Source organism: Lagenorhynchus albirostris, chromosome 2 (assembly GCF_949774975.1).
Source record: "Lagenorhynchus albirostris chromosome 2, mLagAlb1.1, whole genome shotgun sequence".
Taxonomy (NCBI): Eukaryota; Metazoa; Chordata; class Mammalia; order Artiodactyla; family Delphinidae; genus Lagenorhynchus; species Lagenorhynchus albirostris.
In genome coordinates this window covers 87,628,923-87,655,285 of record NC_083096.1, presented here as the reverse complement: position 1 = coordinate 87,655,285, position 26,363 = coordinate 87,628,923, and the positions used below count along the sequence as shown (strand labels likewise).

The 26,363-nt window shown below is 40.1% G+C and overlaps 1 protein-coding gene across 7 annotated transcripts in view; it reads right to left on the bottom strand.

Annotated features, from left to right (window-relative positions):
- Nucleotides 1-26,363, bottom strand: part of ST7L (suppression of tumorigenicity 7 like) — a 151,074-nt gene that overhangs the window by 18,723 nt on the left and 105,988 nt on the right. The window contains exon 15 of one of the 7 annotated variants that reach the window (XM_060139327.1): nt 3,620-4,037. The exons of the other annotated variants lie outside the window; for them this stretch is intronic. Within the exon in view, the coding sequence (XP_059995310.1) occupies nt 3,960-4,037 (78 nt within the window). The 3' untranslated portion in view covers nt 3,620-3,959. Of the gene's footprint in view, nt 1-3,619; nt 4,038-26,363 lie in introns of those variants that run through there. 7 annotated transcript variants of the gene reach the window in all.

Here is a 26,363-nt window from a genome sequence, read left to right as displayed (position 1 = left end):
TTGGAGAAATTACTGGGAAGTGTAGCAACAGGCCTTATCCCTGACAAGAGTCCTACTCACTAATTCAACATGGCAGACACTCAGGTCTCCCTTCAGGAATCAAAGATTTATTTTCCTAGCTGCAGAAAATGCTGACAGGAAACAGCCCTTGGCTATAAGCCCCTTATAGGAATTGCCTTAACTGAAACAAAGCAATTTGACCAAGGTCACATCTCCATCCATGGGCAGTTCATATCTAAAGATTGATTGATATGGAATATAAAGACCTGGCCTCCTTGTCCCAAATCAAGGGAGTTCTGAAGGGACATCTCAGCTTCAAAACCCCCTGTAGGGTTGGCTGAACCCTCTACTGAGACTGCGTTGCAGCTCGACTTTCCTGCCCCTTCATTTTCCTCCCCTCCCCTCTCTTGCTGTGGATCCCAAGGGTTCTCTCTGGTAAGCCTCTTGCACCTTAATCTCTCAGACTCTGTTCTTTCTAGCCATGGTTAAGTCCTCTAAAGGTGGGTGGACACATTTTCTGAGTATTTTATTTGGTGCCAAGCTCTCAATCAGGTATATTACATATGTTACTTCATTTAATCAGCTCAACTACTAAAAGAGGCAGGTTATTCCTGCTTGACCCATAAAGTAACGAATACCTACTGAGGCACAGTACATTGTTCAAGGTCCTACAGCGGAGCAGGGCTGAGATTCAGCGGCACAGCTGGGACTCAAACCTTCATCCATTTGGCCTTCAAGTCCACTCTCCTTCCAGTGGCCATACTATAGTCAAAACTATGTAATACATTTGGGGAGTTCAGAATATTAGCTTATGGTCAGTCATACACCTAAGTGTGAATCCACTGATTCACTAGCTTTCTTTTGAGACTTTGAGCTAGAAACAGGACACTGAAGGAGTGGGGGCTTTGGTAGGGAGAAAGGGGGATGATCACCTACACACGTGGAGTCATCAAATGTTACAGCGAGAAGGAAGCTTAGAGACCCTTGATTGTAGCTCCCTCGTCCTACAGATGAGGAGAACGAGGCCTGGGTTGAAAAGTCAGTCTGGCTCCCTCTTTCCGCTTCAGCTACCCACTCCTTCCCTAGCAGACTTGGGATCAGAATCCCTAGCCCAGCCCTAGCTGCTCCCTCGGGCACTCCTTTCTCCTCTCACCTGTTGCTCTACAATGTCTGACCTTTGATCCTGTTCACCTGGGCTTTGTCCTCTGCCTTTTGGCCTAGGGCTGCTTGCCATCCTGGTTGCCGCAAAAATCCTGTCCTCCTGTTTCTTAACCAGTTTGACGGCTGAGGTGAGGCTGGGAGTGGGGAGGATTGTGGAGCTTCTACTCCCAGGCCATGCCTCCATCTGTAGCATCAGCTCTGGGAAGCACTTACTCATAAGGCATGTCTTGTCCCTCAGGTGTGGACAAGAAGCCACTGAAGCCATGAGCATCTATCCCTCCCCGCTTGTGAATCTGACCTGCCACACCTGCCTGTGGAGGAGAGGGCGACTGAATACATGGGGAGAGACACCTCCTCGTCGTGCTTCTCCTTTCCCACCTGAACTCAAACCCATAGCTCTCCCAGGAAGGGTCTTTTGCATTCTCAAAAGACTTACCCATCTCCGTTCTCTGTAGTGCCCACTCCCCACTCCTAGCCCACCTAACCCAAATCAAAGCCTTTCAAGACCATTTGGGCCTCAGAGCAGACAGGGTGTCCTCAGGGTGGTACGGTGGTGGCCACAACATACAGGCCCCTTCTTCATCCCTAGTGTGTTTTCCTCTCCTGAGTCTTGGTGAGTCAGCACCACAGGGCCACACACAAGGCTCCTATTCAGGGCTCATTTTCCTTCTGCTCTAACTCAGATCTTGGCATCTCTCTCTCTCTCTCTCACACACACACACATACTCTATGTGAGCCTTATTCTCACCATGGGAAAGCTCTGCCCCAGTCTCCTTGGTTTCCCCCAGTACCCCCCCTACACACATACACACACACACACACACACACACACACGCATGCGAACATTCCTCATCCTTACTTTCTGGGAGTTTTCAGTCCCAGCTGGATACAAACATAAAGGAGGTAGAGCAAAATAGTAATGTTAAACTATTAAATCCTCATTCACATATTTTCAACAGGTTTTTGTTGCTGTCTCTCTGCAGACCCTGAGCTATACTGAGAAGGACACACACACACACACACACATTTGCTGTGCCTGCCTGTCACTTATTCAGGTTATGTTTATTAAGCACTGACTCTGTGAAGCCTCATGCTAAAGGCTGGAATTTACACACTGATGGGGGAACAAGCCTTGCAGATGTGACATCTCAGGGCAGTGCTGGGCAGCAGGTGCCGCAAGTGGGTGATGAGGCCCCAAGTGCCTATGAAGTTCAGTAGAGCAGGGAAATCTGTGGGTCTAGAGACATCGGATTTAAATAAACAGAAGGGAGAAGGATCCTGGTTTGCGCTGATAGGGGTATGTGTATAATCTATGTACGTAGGACGTGGGGATGCAGAAGTAGGAGGAGCAAGAAAAGTCTTTCAGAACAAGGACTCTGCCATCCTTTGTGTAACCTTGAGCGAGTTAATTAACCTCGCTAGCCTTCATTTCAGCATCAATGTAGTGAAGATATGAGAACCTTCCTCTTAGGGTTTTGTGAGAATTAAATGAGATAAACCGGGCAAGTACGTAGCACAAGGTGAGTAGTCTGCAGATTTGCAGCCTTTGTGAAAAGAAGCAGCGGGCGAAAGGGCGGCTCCAGGGCTGCTAGTCCAGAGAGGAAGCTGAGAGGTTGCCACGGCAGCCCCGCCCTTCATCGGAAAGCTGAATTGCTAGCGCCCCCTGGTGTTTCAGTCGCTAAGATTCTCTCTACACCGAGGTGTAGCCGCACACCCACCTCCTTAGAAAAGGACGGGTCAGCGGTCTGGAAGGGACCCGCTTCAGACCTGCTGGCACGGGCGGGGTGCGTCCCCTCCCCACATCCGCGCTCTGCCACCTCCCTGATGGCCTCGTCGGGAGCTCAGCCACAGTCCCAGCCTTAGGCACGGATGGAAGCCCAAACTAGTAGAAGGGCAGAGCATACCAGAAACCGCTTCATAGGATTGTGAGCCTTAACTGAGCAAATCTAAGACTCCAAACTAGTTAGGGCATAAGTAAGCACTCAGAAAGCGATAGCTACTAGTATTATGTAGCTCCTAATAGTAGATCATCCATAACTTTTTGTTACACAAGGGTCAGGATGACTCTATCAACATTTATTTATATATTCATTCGTTCATTTAAGTATGCTTCAAAAATGTCTTGCTCCTCCTTTACTGTTTATGCTGAAACAAACAAAAACCTTAATAAGACAAATAAGTGAGCAAGAGCCAGCACTCTGTGGGAGGAAAACAAAGAGATTTCATTCGTTCAAACATGCATACATTAGCTCCTACTAGGTACAACTCACTGACTTGGGCACTGGGATAGAGAAATAAATAAGTTACAGGGCCTTAGGGGCTTTAAATGCTGGTGGGAGAGACAATGCGAAACACGGTATTATGCGGACTATAATAAAAATAGGAGGCCGCTCTCAAGCCTTTGGAGACGGACCACATTCTATGGAGTGTGTGTCCCCTTAGTAAATCTACTTCTTACCTCTCGCCGAATTCCTTCTTCATGAGACATAAAGGACCCGAGCTTCAGTAAGTCCTGACACCAGCTTCACTTGCTCATAGGGTGCCGAGTGCAGAGGCCTTGTCCCCCAGCACTTCAGCAAAATGGCTGTGCCCGACACTTGAGCTCGGCGGGTCGTGTGCAGAGATGCCCAGCACACACTGCAATTCAAGATGGCGGCGGCAGGCTGTGTGCAGGGACACACACCAGGCACTGTGATCTGGAGTGAGTGTCAGGGGCAGCACAGCTGTGCCAGACTGCCCGGAATTCCATCTTCCTGCCTCTGACAAGATCCTTATACAACAGCCCCGCTGAAGGCCTTTCAGGGAGATCTTGTACTCAGGAGCACTAGCTCACACCTCTCCACTCTTTGATCAAAGAATGAAGCTTTCCTCTGCTTCTGAAAAGAGTGAAAAATCAAAAAGATAAAAATAGGAATAAGCTGTGGTGACACAATCCCCAGTGGAGTCAGGAATGGTCTCACGGAGGAAATGACACTCAATCTGCTCTTGAAGGAGGGGTAGATGCTCCCAGGAAAAGAAGGCAATTAAGGGTATTCCAGGTAATGAGAAAAATGTATGCAATGCACCGAGTTGCCAACCAGCATGGTGAGAAGTCTGGGTGGGAGTGTGGATCTGGAGAAGTAAATGGGTTCAGGAAAGGGCCCAGTCCGCCCAGGAGAAGAATTTGGGCTCTATTTGGTGGATCACTGGGAGCCTGAACCAAAGAGGCATCATGAGCAGAGGCAGACTTACCATGAAGTTAAGCTTCAAGGACCATGATGGGCACAGCCCCTTCCAAACATGAAGGGCCCAAGCAATGTGTTCATATGGTCATATGTTTTTATAAAATTTGCAAAAGTAAGTATTTTAACTGTAGTCAGTTAAGACTGCTGTCTCTTTTCACGGTGGCATCTATATCACACTTTCCCCCGTGTTGGGTGACCTTGGAGTGGTGGCCACAGCATTTTGAGAATTTAACTAAAGGTAAATTGAATAAGGGGTTATTTTTTGAGTAAAATATATTTATGTGGTTTGCAGTCACTTTCGTGTATAGTTGAGTTTTTACTAGCCATCCCAGTGTAGAAATGGCTTCCAGGAGTGGTCCTATCAAGCATTGTGCTGCCTCACCTTGCATAGTGATGTGAAGGAGAAGCACCAAAGGTTGTATTGATATAAATATACCTTATAGAACCTGGCCCTAGAAGTAAAATGGGAAATGGAGGACAAACAATGTTTTAAATGTATGAAGCCAGAAGCTGGTCTCTAGAAAATTCTTCCAATTATTAGATGTGTAAAATTATAAGTGGGCAATTAATTTCTCATCAATGCTAGTCAAAACAAAATTTCTCTTTTGTCAGGAAAATATTCAATAATGCAGTATACACAATTATAAATTAGAGTATGGAGTCAAAAGATATGTTTTTTGAAAGTTTAGAAAATTCTGCTTCTGACCAAGATGGAATAATAGGGACTGGATTTGTTCTCCCATCTAAAACAACTAAACACTGAGCAAAATATATTAAACAACAATTTTCAAGAGACTGGACATCAGGCAACAAAGGATAGAGATGGAAAACAAATGAAGTGAGTCCTATGATTGACCCAGCAGTGAAAGGGGAATCAAGGTAGGCCTGGCAATCTCCCTAAGTACAGGAGATAAAGCTGAGAGTTGGAAGATAAGAGTATTGTAGACAAGAGAGATGCAATGAGAGAGAGGTCCTGAGATCCTCAAAGGATTCCTCTGGGGTCTTCAACTAAGTACTAATCAACATACGCATATGAGGAAATGCCCAAAAGCCAATGAGAGCCACCCGAAAGGATTAGAGGGAACAATACTCAGAGCTCTCCTGGGACTGTGCGTAGTTTTCATTCTCACTAACCAGAATGACAAATCTCATATCCATGGAACATGGGATAGAGTATTCATTCAGAAGTCTTTGTCTCTATAGTGGGCCAAAATTAGCCTAAGTGCTGCTCTGCTCCCACCTTAAAAAAAAGTTTAAAAGAAAAACTTAAAAAGGGTCAAACTATTTGCAAATGACTGCATCCCAGAACAAAGCTCAAGAATTTGTATAGGAAAACAAAAATATCTGTACCCAAAAAGCTAAAATCAGGGAATTCCCTGGTGGTCCAGTGGTTAAGATTCCACACTTCCACTACAAGGAGCATGGGTTCAATCCCTGGTCAGGGAACTAAGATTCCACATGCCACACAGCATGGCTACAAAAAAAAAGGGATTTCCCTGGTGGCACAGTGGTTAAGAATCACCGCCAATGCAGGGGAAACGGGTTCGAGCCCTGGTCGAGGAAGATCCCACATGCTGAGGAGCAACTAATCCCGTGTGCCACAACTGCTGAGCTTGTGCACTAGAGCCCACAAGCCACAACTACTGAAGCCCACACGCCTAGGGCCTGTGCTCCACAAGAGAAGTCACTGCGATGAGAAGAGTACACACCGCAACAAAGAGCAGCCCCCACTTGCCACAGCTAGAGAAAGCCTGTGTGCAGCAACGAAGACCCAACACAGCCAAAAATAAATAAATTTTTAAAAAAATTATATTTAAAAAAAGGTTCAAATCACAATATCTAGCATCTAATCAAAAATTATCAGGCACACAAAGAAGCAGAAAAATTGGGTCCATAATTAGGAGAAAAAGCAATCAATTGAAAATTAATGAAAAATGGCACAGTAGTAGAATTAGTATATAATTATATTAAAACAGCTATTATAACTGTATTCCTTATGTTCAAGGAGATAGAGGAAAGATTCAGTTTGTTAATTTGAGACATGAAAGAAAAAGCAAAGACATAGCTCAAACTTCTAGAAATGAAAACCACACTATCTTATATGGAAAAAAACATTGGATGGTATTAATAGCAGATTACACAGTATGGAAGGAATAGTTGAAAAAATACCAATAAAAACCATTCATAATGAAACATAGAACATAAAGATTTTTTTTTTTTTTTTTTGCATTACGCGGGCCTCTCACTGTTGTGGCCTCTCCCATCGCGGAGCACAGGCTCCGGACGCGCAGGCTCAGCGGTCATGGATCACGGGCCCAGCCGCTCCGCGGCATGTGGGATCCTCCCTGGCCGGGGCACGAACCCGTGTCCCCTGCATCGGCAGGCGGACTCTCAACCACTGCGCCACCAGGGAAGCCCAAACATAAAGATTTTTAACAGTGAACAGAATATCAGTGAGCATTGGGACAAATTCAAGTCACATTATATAACTGAAGTCCCTGAAGGAAAATATTTGAACAAATAATGGCCAAATTTTTCCAAATTTGATGAAAATGAGAACCCCAAGCACAGGAAACATGAAGGAAAGTACACCAAGGAATATCATAATCAAATTGTTTAAAACCAGTGATAAAGAGAATACCTTCAAAACAAGCAGAGGTAAAAGACCATATTCTATACAGATGAACAAGGATAAGAATTACAGCAGAATTCTCTTTCATAACAACACAATCCTGAAGACAGTGGAGTGATAGCTTTAGAGTACTGAGGAAAAAACTGTCAACCTAGAATTCTATACCTGGTGAAAATACCTTTCAAAACCAAGGCAAAATAGAGACTTTTCTCAAACATGCACAGTCTGAAAGAACTTATCACCAGCAAACCTGCAGTATAGAAATACAAATTCCATTAGCTGTACAAGGAAGGGAAAATGAAGAGCACTAGAAATGGTAACTATGTGGGTAAATTTGAAAGATTGTTTTCCTTATTCTTTAAATCTCTTTACAATTTTATAACAATGAATTGTGGGGTGTATAAAATATGTAGAAGTAAAATGTATGACAACAATAGCACAAAGGCTGAGAGAGAAGAAATGGAAGTAAGATTCTTATACTATCGTGAATCAGTATAATATATGAAAGAAGTACATGATAAGTTAAAGTTGTATACTGTAAGCCCTAAAGCAACCTCCAAGAAACAAAACAAAGCAAAGGACATAAAACCGAAGTCATAGCGTGACTGGAGAGGGGCTGCACTGACAACAAGGTCAGTCATGGAGGTATGGACGCAGATGCTGCTTGGCATGTGGAACGTCAGAACTATGCAAGCCCTAAGCTTCAACTCTCAATGGTCTCAGCCCCAAAGGGTCAGAAAATTTCCATCCTGGTGCGGATGCCATCCAGGAGACCCTTGGGGCCTTTGGAAAGAGAGAACAGGCTGAAGAGGAAGGATAACTCCAAGCACAGACTAGAGAACAACTGTCAACCTTGAAGAAACACCATGAAGATGAGATCACTCATCACATAAAGGAGATTTAGCCCCTGCGGAAAGATACTGAGCAGCACAAGCAAGGGATCAAGAAATTAATAAAATGTGATGATGAGTAAGTACACATAGTTCCCCATAGAATGGCTACATATCATTGCCCACTTCTTTGTAGACATAGTTCTGGTTTCATTAATATCTGTGTGCTGCCAATGGATTATAATAAATTGTTATCAGTGAAAAAAAATGGAATCATAAAAAATAATCCAAAACAAAGAAAAAGGGGAAAGGAGAGCAAAGAACAAATGATAGAAGAATAGTAAGATTGTTGATTGAAAACCAACAATCTCAATAACCACCTAAAATGTAAATGGTCTGAACAACCCAATTAAAGGCAGAGATTGTCATATTGTGTAAAAAAAGCAAGACCCAAATATATACTGCCTACAAGAAATCCACTTTAAATAGAAAGACAGAAATAGGGTAAATTGTTATAGAATACTCCAACCAAATGGAGCAGAATACATATATTTTTTTGTTAGTGCACAAGAACATTCACTATGATAGACCATTAAGATGTCTCAGTAGGACTTCCCTGGTGGCGCAGTGGTTGACAGTCCACCTACCGATGCAGGGGACACGGGTTCATGCCCCGGTCTGGGAAGATCCCACATGCCGCAGAGCGGCTAGGCCCGTGAGCCATGGCCGCTGAGCCTGCGCATCCGGAGCCTGTGCTCCGCAATGGGAGAGGCCACAGCAGTGAGAGGCCCGCGTACCGCAAAAAAAAAAGAATGCACCTGCCAATGCAGGGGACATGGGCTCGAGCCCTGGTCTGGGAAGATCCCACATGCCGCAGAGCAGCTAAGCCCATGCGCCACAACAACTGAGCCTGTGCTCTAGAGCCTACGAGCCACAACTACTGAGCCCATGTGCCACAACTACCGAAGTCCACATGCCTAGAGCCTGTGCTCCACAGCAAGAGAAGCCACCACAATGAGAAGCCTGCGCACCACAAAGAAGAGTAGCCCCCACTCGCCACAACTAGAGAAAGCCCGTGTGCAGCAATGAAGACCCAACACAGCCAAAAATAAATAAATTAAATAAACAAAATTTTAAAAATAATTTAAAAAAATAAAATGTCTCAGTAAGTTTAAAAGGATTTATGTCATAGAAAGCATGTTCTCTGACTACAATGGAATTAAATTAGAAATTAATAACAGAAAGGTCTCTAGGGCATCCCCAAACATTTGGAAAATAACACAGTTCTAAATAGTCCATGGGTCAATAAAGAAATCAAAGAGGAAATTAGAAAATATTTGTATATGAATGAAAATTAAAACACAACGTATCAATATTTGTGGGATGCAGATAAAGCAGCACTTATAGGGAAATTTATAACATTAAAAGTCTACATTAAAAAAGAAAAAAAGCATTAAAGTCAATTAAGAAAGTAGAAATAAGTAAGCAGAGGAAAAGGAATTACAAAGATCAGAACAGAAGTCAATGAAATGGAAAACAAAAACAATAGGGAAAAATCAATGAAACCAGAAGCTGGTTCTTTAAGATCAATAAAATTGACAAAACTCTAACCAGAATAATTAGGAATAAAGTAGAAAAGACACAAATGGCCAATATCAGGAAGGAGAGGTGCCATCACTACAGATTGCACAGTTATTAAAGGGAATATTGTAAATAATTTTATATCAATAAATTTAATAACATATGAAATGAACAAATTCCTTGAAAGACACAAATTAGCAAAGCTCACTCAAGAAGAAATAGGTAATCTGAATAGCCCCGCACATATTAAAGAAACTGACTTCTTTGTTTAAAACTTTCCCACAGAAGAAACTCCAGGCACAGATGGTTTTATTAATGAATCCTACAAACATTCAAAGAAACAAAATACTAATTCTACAGAAACTTCTCCAGAATACTGAAGAGATTGGATCACTTCCCAACTCACTCTATAAGACCAAGCAGTAACATGACAAAGAAAGATACAAACCAACTTCCCTAATGAACAAACATGCCAAAAAATCTTAACATTTTCAAATGCAATAATATATAAAAAGATAATACATAATGACCAACTTGGGTTTATCTCAGGAATTCAAGGTTGGCTTGACATTTGAAAACCAATCAATGTAATTCACCATATTAACAATTCAAAAAAGAAAAACAATATGATCGTGTCAATATTCCCAGGTGATACAGTTCTGGAGATGAGAGAATTGATTCCATCAGTGAAAGAATTTCCTGATCAACATCATTGAAGATTACTCAAAATTTTCAAAGGCTTATGAGCCCAAGTTTGTTACTACATTATCATATTTACTGAATATATTTTCTGGAAAGTAACTTTAATACAGTTTACTCTCAAGGGAAAAAAAAAACAGATTTTTGAAATGTGGCTATTGTAATTATCCATCAAATCCAATGTCTGAGACTATTGGTAAAATGTCAAAGTATTTGGCTTTGAGGAAAATAAATGCAGATCTTTAGTGAAAATAATAGATTCAGAAAAAGAATTTGACAAAATCCAACATACATTTCAGATAAAAACTCAGCAAACCAGAAATAGAAGGGAACTTCCTTGACCTGATAGTGGACATCAAAGAAAACACCTACAGCTTATATCAAATTTAATCATAAAAGACTAAACAGTTTTCCCCTAAGATTAGGAATAGGGCATTAATACCCACTTTTACCACTTTTCTATTCAAATATATTGGAGGTACTAGCCAGTGCAGTAAAGCAAGAAAAAGAAATAAAGGTATTCAGCTTAGAAAGGGAGGAGTAAAACTGTCTTTGCAGAAAATATAATTGTCGAAAATCTAATGGAGTCTATTTTTCTTAAAAACACTACCAGAACTAATAAGTGAATTTATCAAGGTTGCAGAATAGATCAATTGTCTTTTTACTAGCAATGGAAATAGTAGTAAACAGTACCATTTATAATAGCATCAACAATATGAAATACTTAAGGATAAAGCTGACAAAAAATGCACAAGACTTATACATTGAAAACGACAAAACATTGCTGAGAGAAGTTGAAAAAGGCCTAAGTAAATGGAGAGACATATTGTTTTCAGGAATCAGAAGACAATGTTGCTAAGATGCCAGTTCTCCCCAAATTGATCAATAGATTTAATGCAATCCCAATCAAAATCTCAACAGGCTTTTTGTAAAAAGTGATAATTCTAAAATTTTTACAGAAATACAAAGAAAGTAACATAGTCAAAACAACTTTGAATGGTAAGAGCAAAACTGGAAAATGTCACTACCTGACTTTAAGATTTCTTATAAAACTACATTAATTAAGACAGAGTAGTATTGGCATAAAAATAAGCAGATCAATGGAACAGAATAGAAACTCTAGAAATAGACCCTTGAATATGTAATCAGGTGATTCTGACAAAGGTGCAAAAGCAGTTCAATAAAGAAAGTATAGTCTTTTCAACAAATGGTTCTGGAGCAATTGGATATCCATCCACATGCAAAAACTAAAATTTGATCCATACCTCATACCATATATAAAAAATCTCAAGATATATTGTACATCTAAATGTAAAACCTACAACTATAAAATCTGTAGAAAACACAGGATAATATCTTTGTGACCTCAGGCTAGGCAAAGGTTTCTTAATATGATGCCAAAAGTACCATCCATAAAGAACAAATTGGTAAGTTGGAACATTATCAAAATTAAAAACTTCTGCTCTTTGAAAGACACTATTAAGAGAATGGAAAGACAAGTCATTGATTAGAAAAATATATTTTCAAATCACATATCTAATAAAGAACTGACATCCTAAATATACAATGAACTCTCAAAACTCTATAGTAAGAAAACAACCCAATAAAAATGGGGAAAATGTTCTACAAGATACTTCAAAAAAGAAGACATACAAGAGGCAAATAAGTAATTGGAAAGATGCTCAACATTGTTAGTCATTAGGAAAATGTAAATTAAAACCACAATGAGATAACACTACACAACTTTTAGAGGGGTAAAATTAAAATGACCTTCCATATTAAGTGTTGATGAGGAAGTGGAGCAACAGGAACTGCTCATAGGAGTATAAATGGTACAACCGATTTGAAAAATAGTTTGGTAGTTTCCTTAAGAATTAAATATACACTTACCTACCATATGATTCAGCCATTCTACTTCTAGGTATTTATCCCAAAGAAATATAAGTACACGTCTATGCCAAAGTTGTAAAATAATGTTCAATGTGTAATAGCAAAAAACTAGAAATTACCCTAATATCTACCAACAAGTGAATGGATGAATAAACTGTGGTATATCCATACAATACAACTCAGCCATAAAAAGAATGAACGATCAACACATGCAACAATATGAATGAATCTCAAAATAATTATGTTGAATGAAAAAAAACAGGTTAAAAAAAAGAGAGAAAACCAGGTGGAAACGGGGTCCTGAAACAAGTATGGGAATTAAAGACTCTGGGGGGACCCAGTCAGAGGGACCCTCTCACACTTTTGTGAGTTTTATTTTTAGGAGCTCCACCAGATTCTTACAGTGATTATCGGAGAAAAATCTTCTCATGCTTCCAGCAGGGGGAGGAAAAGGTTAACTGTTTTGAAATACCCCAGACCGTTCTGGGGTTTTGTCTGCTTTTTGGTTTTGGGTTTTGTTGTTTTTTTCTTCCAGTTTTATTGAGATATAATTGACATACAGCACCATATAAGTTTAAGGTGTACAGCATAATGATCTGACTTACATACATCATGAAATGATTACCACAATAAGGTTAATGAACATCCGTCATCTCATATAGACAAAAAATTAAAGAAATAGAGAAAAAAAATTTTTTCCTGGTGATGAGAACTCTTATTATTTACACTCTTAACAACTTTCATATATAACACACAGCAGTGTTAGTTTATCCTGTTGTAGATTACATCCCTACTATCTATCTTATAACAGGAAGCTTGTACCTTTTGACCACCTTCATCCAATTCCCTCCACCATATACCTCTGGTAACCACAAGTCTGATCTCTTTTTCTATGAGTTTGCTTGTTTGTTTGTCTATTTGTTTTTGAAGTATAATTGACCTACAACACTCTATTAGTTCCTGGTGCACAATGTAGTGATTAGATGTTTCTGTACATTAGAAACTGATCATCACAATAAGTCTAGTTACCATGTCACCATACAAAATATTGCATAATTATTGACTGTGTTCCCAACACCGTACATTCCATACCCACACTTGTTTATTTTGTAACTGAAAGTTAGTACCTCTTAATCTCCCTCACCTATTTCTCTCATTCCCCTACTCCTCTCCCCTCAGGCAGCCACCCATTTGCTCTCTGTACCTATGACTCTGTTTCTGTTTTCTTATGTTTGTTCATTAGTTTTGATTTTAGATTCCATATATAAGTGATATCATACAGTATTTGACTATTGTAAGTAATGCTGCAATGAATATAAGGATGCATATGTTTTTTCGAATTAGTGTTTTTGTCTTTTTTGGATAAATACCTAGGAATGGAATTGTTAGATTGTACGGTAGTTCTAGTTTTAGTTTTTTTGTGAAAACTCCATACTGTTTTCCATAGTGGCTGACCAATTTACATTCCCAACAACAGTGTACAAGGGTTCTCTTTTTGCCACATCCTTACCAACATTGGTTATTTGTGGTCTTTTTGATGACAGCCATGCTGGTGGGTGTGAGGTGATATCTCATTGTGGTTTGATTTGCATTTGTCTGATGATTAATGATGTTGAGCATCTTTTCATAAGCCTGTTGGGCATCTGTTTGTCTCCTTTGGGAAAATGTCTCTTCAGGTCTTCTGCCCATTTTTAAAATCAGGTGTTTTTTTTTTTTATTTTGAGTTGTATGAGCTGTTTATATATATTGGGTATTAACCCCTTATTAGTCATATCGTTTGTAAATATTTTCTCCCATTCCGTAGGTTATCTTTTAGTTTTGTCAATGGTTTCCTTTGCTGTGCAAAACTTTTTAGCTTAATTAGGTCCCATTTGGTGTTTTTGTTTCCTTTGCATTAGCAGACAGATCCAAAATAATACTGCTACATTTTATGTCAAAGAGTGTTCTGCCTATGCTTTCTTCTAAGAGCTTTACAGTTTCCAGTCTTATATTTAGGTGCTGAATTCTTTTAACCTTTGCTTATCTGTAAAACTTGATCACTCCTTCAAATCTGAATAATAGCCTTGCCAGGGAGAATATTCTTGGTTGCAGGTTTTTCCCTTTCATCCCTTTAAATGTATCGTGCCACTCCCTTCTGGTCTGCAGAGCAATATGCTCTTGGGGTGTCCCCTATATGAGCTGAGTGGGCCCTTCTGTTGTGATGGACTGACTACTATAAGTGTGCTTATAGGCATGGCTGGATCCTGGCCCAGTTGATTGTCAGGTTTTGCCTAGTGCAGAGGTTTCCAGCTGCTGATGGGCAGGGCTCGGTCCTAGCCCAGCTAGCTGTATTGCCTGGGGAGTCCCAGTCCTGGTGCTGGCCCACTGGTGGCAGGGCCAGGTCACAAGGTGGCTGGCTGTAGAGGCCCAGGGGGTCCCGAGGCCAGGGCCGGACCACTGGTGGGTGGGCCCAGGTCCCAGGATCTCTGACTTCAGGGGCCTCGGGGGGTCCTGAAGTTGGTATGGACCTGCTGGTGGGTGGGGCCAGGGCCCAGGAGGTCCCAGGGCTGGTGCTCACCCACTGGTGGGTGAGGCTGTGTCTCAGAGCTAGTGTCAGCCCGCTGGTGGGCAAGGCCAGGTCCCAAGAGCTGGCTGCAAAGTCCCAGGGGTCCCAGGGCTAGTGCCAGCCCACTGGTGGGTGGGACCATGTCCTGGGTCCTCTGGTAGGTGTGGCTGGGTCCTGGGATGGCTGCAGGCTCAAGGTGGTCTAGGGCAGCCTGCCTGCTTGTGGGTGGGACTGTGTCCCCACCCAGCTAGCTGATTGTCCCATTTCCCAGGACTAGAGCCAACAGGCTGATGGGTGGGGCCAGATCCCTGCATTAATAAGCTAAAGGGAGGGGACTCGCCTGGTGGCACAGTAGTTAAGAATCCACCCACCAATGCAGGGGACACGGTTCGAGCCCTGGTCCGGGAAGATCCCACATGCTGCGGAGCAACTAAGCCCATGCGCCACAACTACTGAGCCTGTGCTCTAGAGTCCGTGAGCCACAACTACTGAGCCCACATGCCACAACTACTGAAGCCCGTATACCTAGAGCCGTGCTCCGCAACAAGAGAAGCCACTGCAATGAGAAGCCCGTGCACCGAAATGAAGAGTAGTCCCCGCTTACCGCAATTAGGGAAAGCCTGCACGCAGCAACAGAAGACCCAACGCAGCCAAAAAATAAATATAATTAATTAATTAAAAAAAAACAAAAACAAAAACTTAGAGGGACGATTCCAAAATGGTGCTTGCCAGCTCCAGTGTCCTCGTAATAGAATGAGCTCCCAAAAATGGCTGCTACCAGTATCTATATCCCCATAGTGAGCTCCCGTTCCCTCCTGCCTCTTCAGGAGGCTTTCCAAGATCAGCAAGTGTGTCTGACCCTTCTTGCAAATTACTGCTTCTGTTCTTGGTCTTGGAGTATGTGAGAGATTTGTGTGCTCTTTAAGAGAGAATTCTCTGTTTCCTACAGCCCCCTGGCTTCCCCAAAATCAAACCCCACTGGCCCTCAAAGCCAAATGTTCTGGCGTTTATCTTCCCGGTGCAGGACTCCCCAGGTTGGGGAGCCTGATATGGTGTTTGGACCCCTCATTCCTTAGAGAGAACCTCTGCAATTGTGATTATCTTCCTACTTGTGGATCACGTACCTGGGGGTGTGGGTCTTGACTATACTGAGTCTCTGCCCCTCCTACATCTCATTGTGGTTCCTTCTTTATATCTTTAGTTGCAGAAGATCTTTTCTGCTAGTCTTCAGGTCATTCTCATTGACAGTTGCTCTGTAAATAGTTGTAATTTTGGTGTGCCCATGGAAGGAGGTGAGCTCAGGGTCTTCCTACTTTACCATTTTTACCTCACACTTCAGAGCGTTTTTAACAAGGCCTGCCCTCAGGAGAAAACTATTTCACTTGAGCCTAAACTGGTGTTTTTTCAGAGCCTAACTGAACAGGGGAAAGGGAAATATGCAACTCGTATACACTCTAGTCTTCCATATGGAAAAAGAGGAATACCCAACTCTAGCCCAGTCTATTCATTTTTCCCCTTGTAACTGGGTGGGTTGGGGAGTGGGGTGGTCTGAGAAGCACTTGGGAAGTTCATAGTTCAGAAGAATAGGCTCATTAAAAAAATTGAGACCTAATCAAGGGCTATAGAATGCTTCCTCTCCTCCCACATCTTACCACCACATTGCTAAAAGTCTATTTACTGAAGTTCCTTTTACCCAGTACATAATGTCCAGCTATCAAGAAAAAATTACAAGGCATTCTAAAGGGTAAAAAAGCAGTTTGAAGAGACATCAAAAACAGACTCAAATATGGCAGATATGTTGGGAATATCAGAACAGGAATTTAAAACAACTATGACTAAGTACTAAGCACTCTAATGGACAAAATAGACAGCATGCAAGAACAGACAATGTAATGTAAGCAGAGAGCTGGAAATTCTAAGACAGAATCAAAAAGAAATATTAGAGGTCAAAGGCACTGTAACAGAAATAAAGAATGCCTTTGATGAGCACATTTAGTAGATGGCATACAACTGAGGAAAGAATCTCTGAACTTGAGGATATCTCAATAGAAATTTCCAAAACTGAAAAGCAAAGAGAAAAAAAGATGGAGAATAAAACAGAAAAGAATATCCAAGAAATGTGGGACAACTACAAGAAGTGTAACATACATGTAAGAGGAATACCAGAAAGAGAGAAAGGAACAGAATACTTGAAGCAATAATAACTGAGAATTTCCCCAAATTAATATCAGATACCAAGCCACAGATCCAAGAAGCTCAGAGAACACCAAGCAGTACAAATATAAATATATCTATACAGGCACATCTAGGAGATATTGAGGGTTTGGTTCCAGACCACCTCAATAAAACAAATATCTCAACAAAGTGAGTCACATGAATGTTTTGGTTTCCTAGGACATATAAAAGTTATGTTTATACTATACTGTAGTCTATTAAGTGTGCAATAACATTATGTCTAAAAAAAATGATGTACATACCTTAATTTAAAAATAATTTATTGCTAAAAAAAATGCTAACCATCATCTGATAATGCAGGATTGCCATAAACCTTCAATTTGTAAAAAAGAATTATAATTGATATGCTAAAGAGAGAAAATGGGTTCATGTAAAATGCTCAATTAAAACCATAAAAGGCAGAAAAAGAATGAAAGGCAAAAACAGGAACAATGAACAAGGGCAATGAATAGAAAACAGAAACAAATATGGTAGATATCAATCCAACTATGTCAGTAATCATTTTAAAGTCAATGGTCTAAATATGCCAATTAAAAGACAGAGATTGTAAGAGTGGATCAAAAAACAATATGCAACCTGTATGTTATCTACACAAAACCCATTTTAAATATAAAGAAACATACAGATCAAAAGTAAATGAACAGAGAAAGATATATCATGCTAATATTAATCAAAAGAAAGCAGGAGTGGGGACTTCCCTGGTGGTCCAGTGGGTAAGGCTCTGTGTTCCCAATGCAGGGGGCTCAGGTTCAATCACTGGTTGGGGAACTAGATCCCCCATGCATGCTGCAACTAAAGAAATTACATGCCGCAACTGAGTCCACATGCCGCAACTAAGAAGTCCGCATGCCGCAACTAAAGATCCCACATGCCGTGGTGAAGATCCCACATACCACAACTAAAGACCCAGTGTGAGCCAAAAATAAATAAATAAATAAAAATAACTTTAAAAAAGAAAAAGAAAGCAGGAGTACTATGTTGCACATGGAAAATTAACATAATATTGCAAGTCTAGTATACTTCAATAAAAAACTTTTAAAATAAAAAAAGAAAAGGAGTAGCTGTATTAATTTCAGACAAAGCAGACTTCAAAGTAAGGAAAATTATCAGGGATAAAGAGGGGTATAACACAATGATAAAGGAGTCGATTTTCCAAGAAGACTTATCAATCCTTAATGTGTATACCTAACAAGAGAGCATCAAAATACACGAGGTAAAAATGGATAGAACAGCAAAGAGAAATAGATGGATCCACTATTACAGTTGAAGACTTCAACACCCCTCTATCAGAAGTGGCCAACTCTAAAAGGCAGAAAATCAGTAAGAACATAATTGAACTCAACAGCACTATCGATTAACTGGTTGTATTTGACATCTACTGACCACTTCATCCAACAACAGCAGAATACATATTCTTCTCAAGCTCACATAAAACATTCACCAAGACAGACCACATCCTGGGCCAGAAAACACACCTTGACAAATTTAAAGGAATAGAAATCATACAATGTCTTTTCTCAGACCACAATGGAATTAATCCAAAAATCAGGAACTTCCCTGGTCATCCAGTGGGTAAGACTCTGCACTTCCAATGCAGGGGGCCCAGGTTCAATCCCTAGTCAGGGAACTAGATCCCACATGCATGCCGCAACTAAAGAGCCTGCATGCCGCAACAAAGATCCCGCATGCCACAAGGAAGATCCCGCATGCCGCAGCAAAGATCCCACGTGCTGCAACTAAGAACCAGCACAGCCAAATAAATAAATAAATAAACATTTTTTTTAAAAATCCAGAAATCAATGACAGAAAGATAGCTGGAAAATCCCAAAATACTTGGAGATTAAACAACACACTTCTAAACAGTTGGGTCAAGGGAGAAATCACAAGACAAAATTTTAAAATATTTTAAACTAAATAAAAGTGAAAATACAACTTATCAAATTTTATGAAATGCAGCAAAAACAATCCTTAGAGGGAAAGTTATAACACCGAATGCACATATTAGAAAAAAAATCTAAAATTAATAATGTAAGCTTCCACCTTAGGGAACTAGAAAAAGAAGAGCAAATCAAATATAAGTAAGCAGAAGAAAAGAAATAATAAAAATTAGAGCAGAAATCAATGAAAATGGGATTTCCCTGGTGGTCCAGTGGGTAAGACTCCACACTCCCAATGCAGAGGGCCTGTATTTGATCCCTGGTTGGGGATTCCACATGCATGCCACACTAAGAGTTCACATGCCACAACTAAACATGCCTCAGTGAAGATCCCGCATGCCACAACTAAGACCCAACACAGCCAAAATAAATAAATATTTTTTAAAAAGAATTTATTCTTAAAAATAAAGAAATCAATGAAATTGAAAACAGGAAATCAATATAGAAAATCATACAATGAGGTACCACCTCTCTCCAGTCAGAACAGCCATCATCAAAAAGTGTACAAGTAATAAATGCTGGAGAGGGTGTGGAGAAAAAGAAACCCTCCTACACTGTTGGTGGGAATGTAAATTGGTACAGCCACTGTGGAGAACAGGATGGAGGTTCCTTAAAAAACTAAAACTAGGGTTACCATATGATCCTGCAATCCCACTCCTGGGCATATATCAAGAGAAAACTCTAATTCAAAAAGAAACATGCACCCACTGTTTATAGCAGCACTATTTACAACAGCCAAGACATGGAAGCAACCTAAATGTCCATCAACAGCTGAATGGATAAAGACGATATTGTCCATATATGAAATGGAATACTACTCAGCCATAAAAAAGAATGAAATAATACCCTTTGCAGCAACATGGATGGACCTACAGATTACCATACTAAATGAAGTAAGCCAGACAGAGAAAGACAAATAAAGACAAATAACATATGAGATTGCTTATATGTGGAATCTAAAAAAAAAGATACAAACGAACTTATTTACAAAACAGAAACAGACTCACAGACATAGAAAACAAAATTATGGTTACCAAAGGGGAAAGGGGGGGAGGGATAAATTAGGAGTTTGGGATTAACATATACATACTATTATATAGAGAATAGATGACAACAAGGACCTACTGTATAGCACAGGGAACCATACTCAATATTTTGCAATAACCTATATGGGAAAAGAATCTGAAAATTCAGATATATATACATATATATATATATCTGAATCACTATGTAAAAAGTGAAAATCCCTCTACCACCATATCCCCCATTCCATACCCCTTCTTATTTAAAAAATTATTTATTTATTTATTTATTTATTTATTTATTTATTTATTTTGGCTGTGCCAGGTCTTAGTTGTGGCATGCGAACTCTTAGTTGTGGCATGCATGCAGGATCTAGTTCCCCAACCAGGGATCGAACCCGGATCCCCTGCACTGGGAGCACGGAGTCTTAGCCACTGGACCACCAGGGAAGTCCCTCCATACTCCTTCTTAGAGTTAAGCATAATTACCTATTTCCTTCCAGATACTGTTATGCACTTGCTATCATAAAGTATACATAATTATTTTAATAGAATTGGCATCAACTACTCATATTATACTCTTAACAACATACTTAGGTTATTTGCTATTCTTTGTAGTTGCCATGTAATATTCCAAGCTGTGCATATATCATAATTTACTTAACTACGCTCCTATTGATGAACATCTAGGTTATGTCCAGATTTATGGTACCATCAGTATTACACATATATCTTGGAGAAATATGTGAGTATTTCTCTTGAAGTGAAACTGCTAGGTCAAAGGGCATGCCTGTTTTCAATTTTGATACATATTACCACAATGTCCTTTAAAAAGATTTTACCACTTTACACTTTTAAGAACAATATATTATTGACAATTTCCCTATACCCTTACCAAATTTGGACATAAGTATTTTAATTTTTTTCCAGTTTGATGGGTAAATAAGTGGTATCTTATTGTTTTATTCCATATTTCCCTGATTACCAATGCTCAATAAACATTTGTAGTTCTGAGAATTGTCTATTCATAGGCTTTGCCCATTTTTAGTGTCCTTTTAAAAAAAATTAGGCTGTTTTTTAGAGCAGTTTTAGGTTCACAGCAAAATTGAGAGGAAGGTGCATAGATTTCCCATATATCCCTTACCCCTACATATGCACAGCTTCTCCCACTATCAAAATCCGACATCAGAGTGGTACATTTGTTACAATCTATGAACCTACATTGACACATCATTATCACCCAAAGTCCATAGTTTACATTAATGTTTACTCTTGGTGTTGTACATTTTATGGGTTTTGACAAATATACAGTGATATCTATCCACCATTACAGTATCATATGGAATAGTTTCTATGTCTTAAAAATCCTCTGCGCTCTGCCTTATATCACTCTCTCCCCCCAAACACCTGGTAACCACTGATGCTTTTGTTGTCTCCATATTTTACTTTTCCCAAAATGTAATATAATTGTAATTATATAATTGAAATCATATAGTACGTATACTTTTCAGACTGGCTTATTTCACTTAGTAATATGCATTTAAGGTTCCTCTATGTCTTGATAGCTCATTTTTTTTAGTGCTGAATAATATTCCATTGTCTAAATGCACCACAGTTTGTTTATTGAGTCACTTGTTGATGGACAATTGGTTTCTTCCAAGTTTTGGAAGATCAAGTGGGAAGAACGGGCATTTTGACAAAATTGAGTCTTCCTATCCATGAACATGGACTATCCATTTATTTAGTTATTGATTTCATTCATCACAATTTTGTAGTTTTCCACATGAGGATCTTGTACATATTTTGTTAGATTTATCCCTAACTATTTCACTTTTGGGGGATGTTAATGTAAATGGCATTGTGTTTTTAATTTCAAATACCACTTGTTTGGACTTCCCTGGTGGCACAGTGGTTAAGAATCCACCTGCCAATATAGGGGACACCGGTTCGAGCCCTGGTCTGGGAAGATCCCACATGCCATGAAGCAGCTAAGCCTCTGCACCATAACTATTGAGCCTGCACTCTAGAGCCCATGTGCCACAACTACTGAAGCTTGCGTGCCACAACTACTGAAGACTGCATGCCTAGAGTCTGTGCTCCGCAATAAGAGAAGCCACCATAATGAGAAGCCCACGCACCTCAACGAAGAGTAGCCCCTGCTCGCCCCAAGTAGAGAAAGCTCGTGTGCAGCAACAAAGAGCCAACACAGCAATAAATAAATAAATAAATAAAGTAATTAATAAAAAAAAATTAAACATCTATCCATGAACTAAAATAGACCTGGGAAAGCCCAAGCATTCATTTAAGAACCTCTGCACCTTAAACTTACGCAGTATTGTATGACAATTATATCTCAATGTAACTAGAAAAAATAAAAGGGGAAATAAAGATATTCTAAGAAAAAAAGATTGGAAATAATCTATTAAAAAAAAAAAAGAAGAACCTCCAGCCACATAGTGGAGCAATAAATGGACAATAACCACACAGAAAGAACTGCTAGGCAGATTGGCTTAGCAGAGATATCTGGAAACATCTAGGAATAAAGAATAAAGTCAGGGGTTATCAGTATAAGCCAGGCCGCAGATACACAGTCCCAGAGCAGCAGCCTGCTCTGCTTTGCAGCTGAGGACCTCAACAACCCTCATGACAGCCATGGACTCCATGCAGCTTTCACAGTGCAAGACTCTGTAGTGTTTGACAGTGAAGATCCCAGTGGTCTGCTCCACAGAGGACACTGGAAGCTTTCACTACTGAGGTAACCAACAGCCATTGCCACTACAAACCCCCAGGGAGGACGCTGCCATACCTCTCCATCAGAAGGAGCTGCTGTTGCACTGCCTGAGGACCAGGGCTTCCAGCCCCCGTTTCTCCCCTACACACACCACTTTAACACTGTGCAAGACAAAGAACTGGACAAAGAATTCAAAATAACTGTTTTAAGGAAGCTCAGCAAGCTACAAGAGACTACAGACAGATAATTCAATAAAATCAGGAAAACAATATATGAACCAAACAAGAAGTTCAACAAGAGGGACTTCCCTGGTGGTCCAGTGGTTAAGACTCCATGCTTCCACCACAGGGGGTATGGGTTTGATCCCTGGTTGGGGAACTAAAATCCTACATGCCATGCAGTGTGGGGAAAAAAAAAAAAAAAAAAAAGAAGTTCAACAAGAGCTAAAAATTGTAAAAAAACCCAAAAAAACAGAAAAACAATTCTGGAGCTGAAAAATACAGTGAATAAAATAAAATATGTAATCAAAAGATCAACAATAGACTTGATCAAGCAGAAAAATGAATCTGTAAACTCAAAGATGGGTCATTTGAAATCATCCAGTTAGAGAAGAAAAAAGAATGAAAAAGAATGAAGAAAGACTACATGAATTATGGGGCACCATAAAGTAAAACAATGTAAAACAGTGTTTGCATTACAGGAGTCCCAGAAGGAGAAGAGAGAGAGAGAAAGGGACAGAAAGTTTAAAGAAAAAATAATTGAAAACTTTCCAAATCTGGGAGGTATATGGACATTGAAGTACATGAAGCTCACAGGTCCCCATATAGATTCAACTCAAAGAAGACTTCACCAAAACACATTATAATAAAACTTTCAAAAATCAGATACAAAGATAATTTTGAAAGCAGTGAGAGAAAAAAAAAAAAAACTTCATCTCATACAAAGGAACCCCATAAGGCTATCAGTGGGGCTCTCAGCAGAAATCTTGCAGACTAGGAGACAGTGCAACAATATATTCAAAGTACTGATATTAAAAACTTCCAACCAAAAAGTTTTCCCCAGCAAAGCTGTCCTTCAGAAATGAAGGAGGGATAAGACTTCCCAAGACAAACAAAAGCTGAGGGAATTCATCACCATTAGACCTGCCTTATAAGAAATATTAAAGGGGGTTCTTTAAGCTGAAATGAAAGAAATATGGATTAGTAATGTGAAAAAACATATGAAAGTATAAAACTCTCTGGTAAATGTAAGTATATTATCAAGTTAAGAATACTCTACTGTAATGGTGGTGTGTAAATCACTTAACTCCACTATAAAGATTAAAAGACAAAAGTATTAAAAATAAATATAGCTACAATAATTTGTTAATGGTACACAATATAAAAAGATGTAAATTGTTGCATCAAAAACATGAAATGAGGGAGGAGTAAAAGGGTAGAATTTTTGTATGTGATCAAAGTTGTTATCAGCTTAAAATAGACTGTTACAACTATAAGATATTTTATGTAAGCCTCATGGTAAGCATAAAGCAAAAACCTATAGTAAATACACAAAAGATAAAGAGAAAGGAATCAAAGCATACCACTACAGAAAATCATCAAATCACAAAGGAAGATATGAATACAGGAAGAAATAGAGGGACTACAAAACAGCCAGAAAACAATGAGAAAGTAAGAAGGCAATCCCATTTACAGTATTATCAAAAACAAAATTAGAAATAAATTTAACCAAGGAGGTGTGTAAGACCTATCCACTGAAAACTATAAAACATTGATGAAAGAAACTGAAGAAGACACAAATAAATAGATAGATATCCCATGTTCTTGGATTGGAAGAATTAATGTTGTTAAAATGTCCTTACTACCAGAAGTGATCTACAAATTCAGTGCAATCCCTATCAAAATTCCAGCTGCCTTTTTCATAGAAATAGAAAAAACAATCCTAAAATGTATGAAACCACGAAAGACCCCAAATAGCCAAAGTAATTTTGAGAAAAACAAAAATGGAGCCATTACACTTCCTGACTTCAAACTATATTATAAAGCTATAATAATCAAAACAGTATGGTACTGGCATAAAAACAGACATGTAAATCAATGGAACATATAGAGAGTTCAGGGCTTCCCTGGTGGCGCAGTGGTTGAGAGTCCGCCTGCTGATGCAGGGGACACGGGTTCATGCCCCAGTCATGGAAGATCCCACATGCCGCGGAGTGGCTAGGCCCGTGAGCCACGGCCACTGAGCCTGCACGTCTGGAGCCTGTGCTCCGCAACGGGAGAGGCCACAACAGTGAGAGGCCTGTGTACTGCAAACAAAACAAAACAAAACAAAACAAAAAACAGAGAGTCCAGAAATAAACCCCACACATATACAATCAACTTATCTTTGACGAGGGCACCAAGAACACACAATGCAGAAACGATAGTCTCTTCAACAAATGGTGATGGGAAAACTGGATATTAACATTCAAAAGAATGAAACTGGGGACTTCCCTTGTGGTCTAGTGGCTAAGACTCTGCACTCCCAATGCAGGGGGTCCGGGTTTGATCCTTGGTCAGGGAACTAGATCCCACATAACGCAACTAAGAGTTCGCACGTCGCAACTAAATATCCCACATGCCACAACTAAATATCCTGCATGCTGCAATGAAGATCCCACATGTCACAATTTAAAAAAAAGATTCCACATGTACCAACTAAAATGATCCTGCATGGCACAACTAAGACCCGGCGCAGGGACTTCCCTGGTGGTGCAGTGGTTAAGAATCTGCCTTCCAATGCAGGGGACCCAGGTTTGATCCCTGGTCCAGGAAGATCCCACATCCTGTGGAGCAACTAAGCCCATGCACCACAACCACTGAAGCCCACGTGCCCTAGAGCCTGCGTGCCACAACTACTGAACACGCGAGCTGCAATTACTGAAGCCCACGTGCCTAGAGCCCGTGCTCTGCAACAAGAGAAGCCACCACAATGAGAAGCCTGTGCACCCCAACGAAGAGTAGTCCCCACTCGCCGCAACTAGAGAAAGCTCGTGTACAGAAACAAAGACCCAATGCAGGCACACAAAAAAAAAGACCCGGTGGGCTTCCCTGGTGGCACAGTGGTTGAGAGTACACCTGCCGATGCAGGGAACACGGGTTCGTGCCCCGGTCTGGGAAGATCCCACATGCCGCGGAGCGGCTGGGCCCGTGAGCCATGGCCACTGAGCCTGCGCGTCCGGAGCCTGTGCTCCGGAACGGGAGAGGCCACAACAGTGAGAGGTCCGCGTACCACAAAAAAAAAAAAAAAAAAAAAAAAGACCCGGCACAGCCAAATAAATAAATTTTTTTTTTGGAAAATGAATGAAATTGGACCCCTATTTACCCACTCACAAAAATTAACTCAAAATGGATTAAAGATTTAAATGTAAGATCTGAAACTGTAGAACTCCTAGTAAAAAACATAGGGAAAAATCTCTTCGACATTGGTCTTGGCAATGATATTTGGATAAGATGCCAAAAGCATAGGCAACAAAAGCAAAATTATACAAGTGATTCTACATCAAATGAAAAACCTTTTCTGCACAGCAAAGGAAATAGTCAAAAAAATGAAAAGGCAATCTACAGAATGGGAGAAAGTATTTGGAAACCATGTATCTGACCAGGGGTTAATATCTAGGAGCTTGTAACTCAATAACAAAAACAAAAAACAAATAATCCAATTTAAAAATGGGCAAGAGAACTGAATAGACATTTTTCCAAAAAAGACATACAAGCGGCCAACAGGTACATGAAAAGGTGCTCAACATCATTAATCATCAGCAAAGTGCAGAGACACCACTTCACACCTGTTAGAATGGCTATCATCAAAAAGACAATAGATAAAAAATGTTGGCAA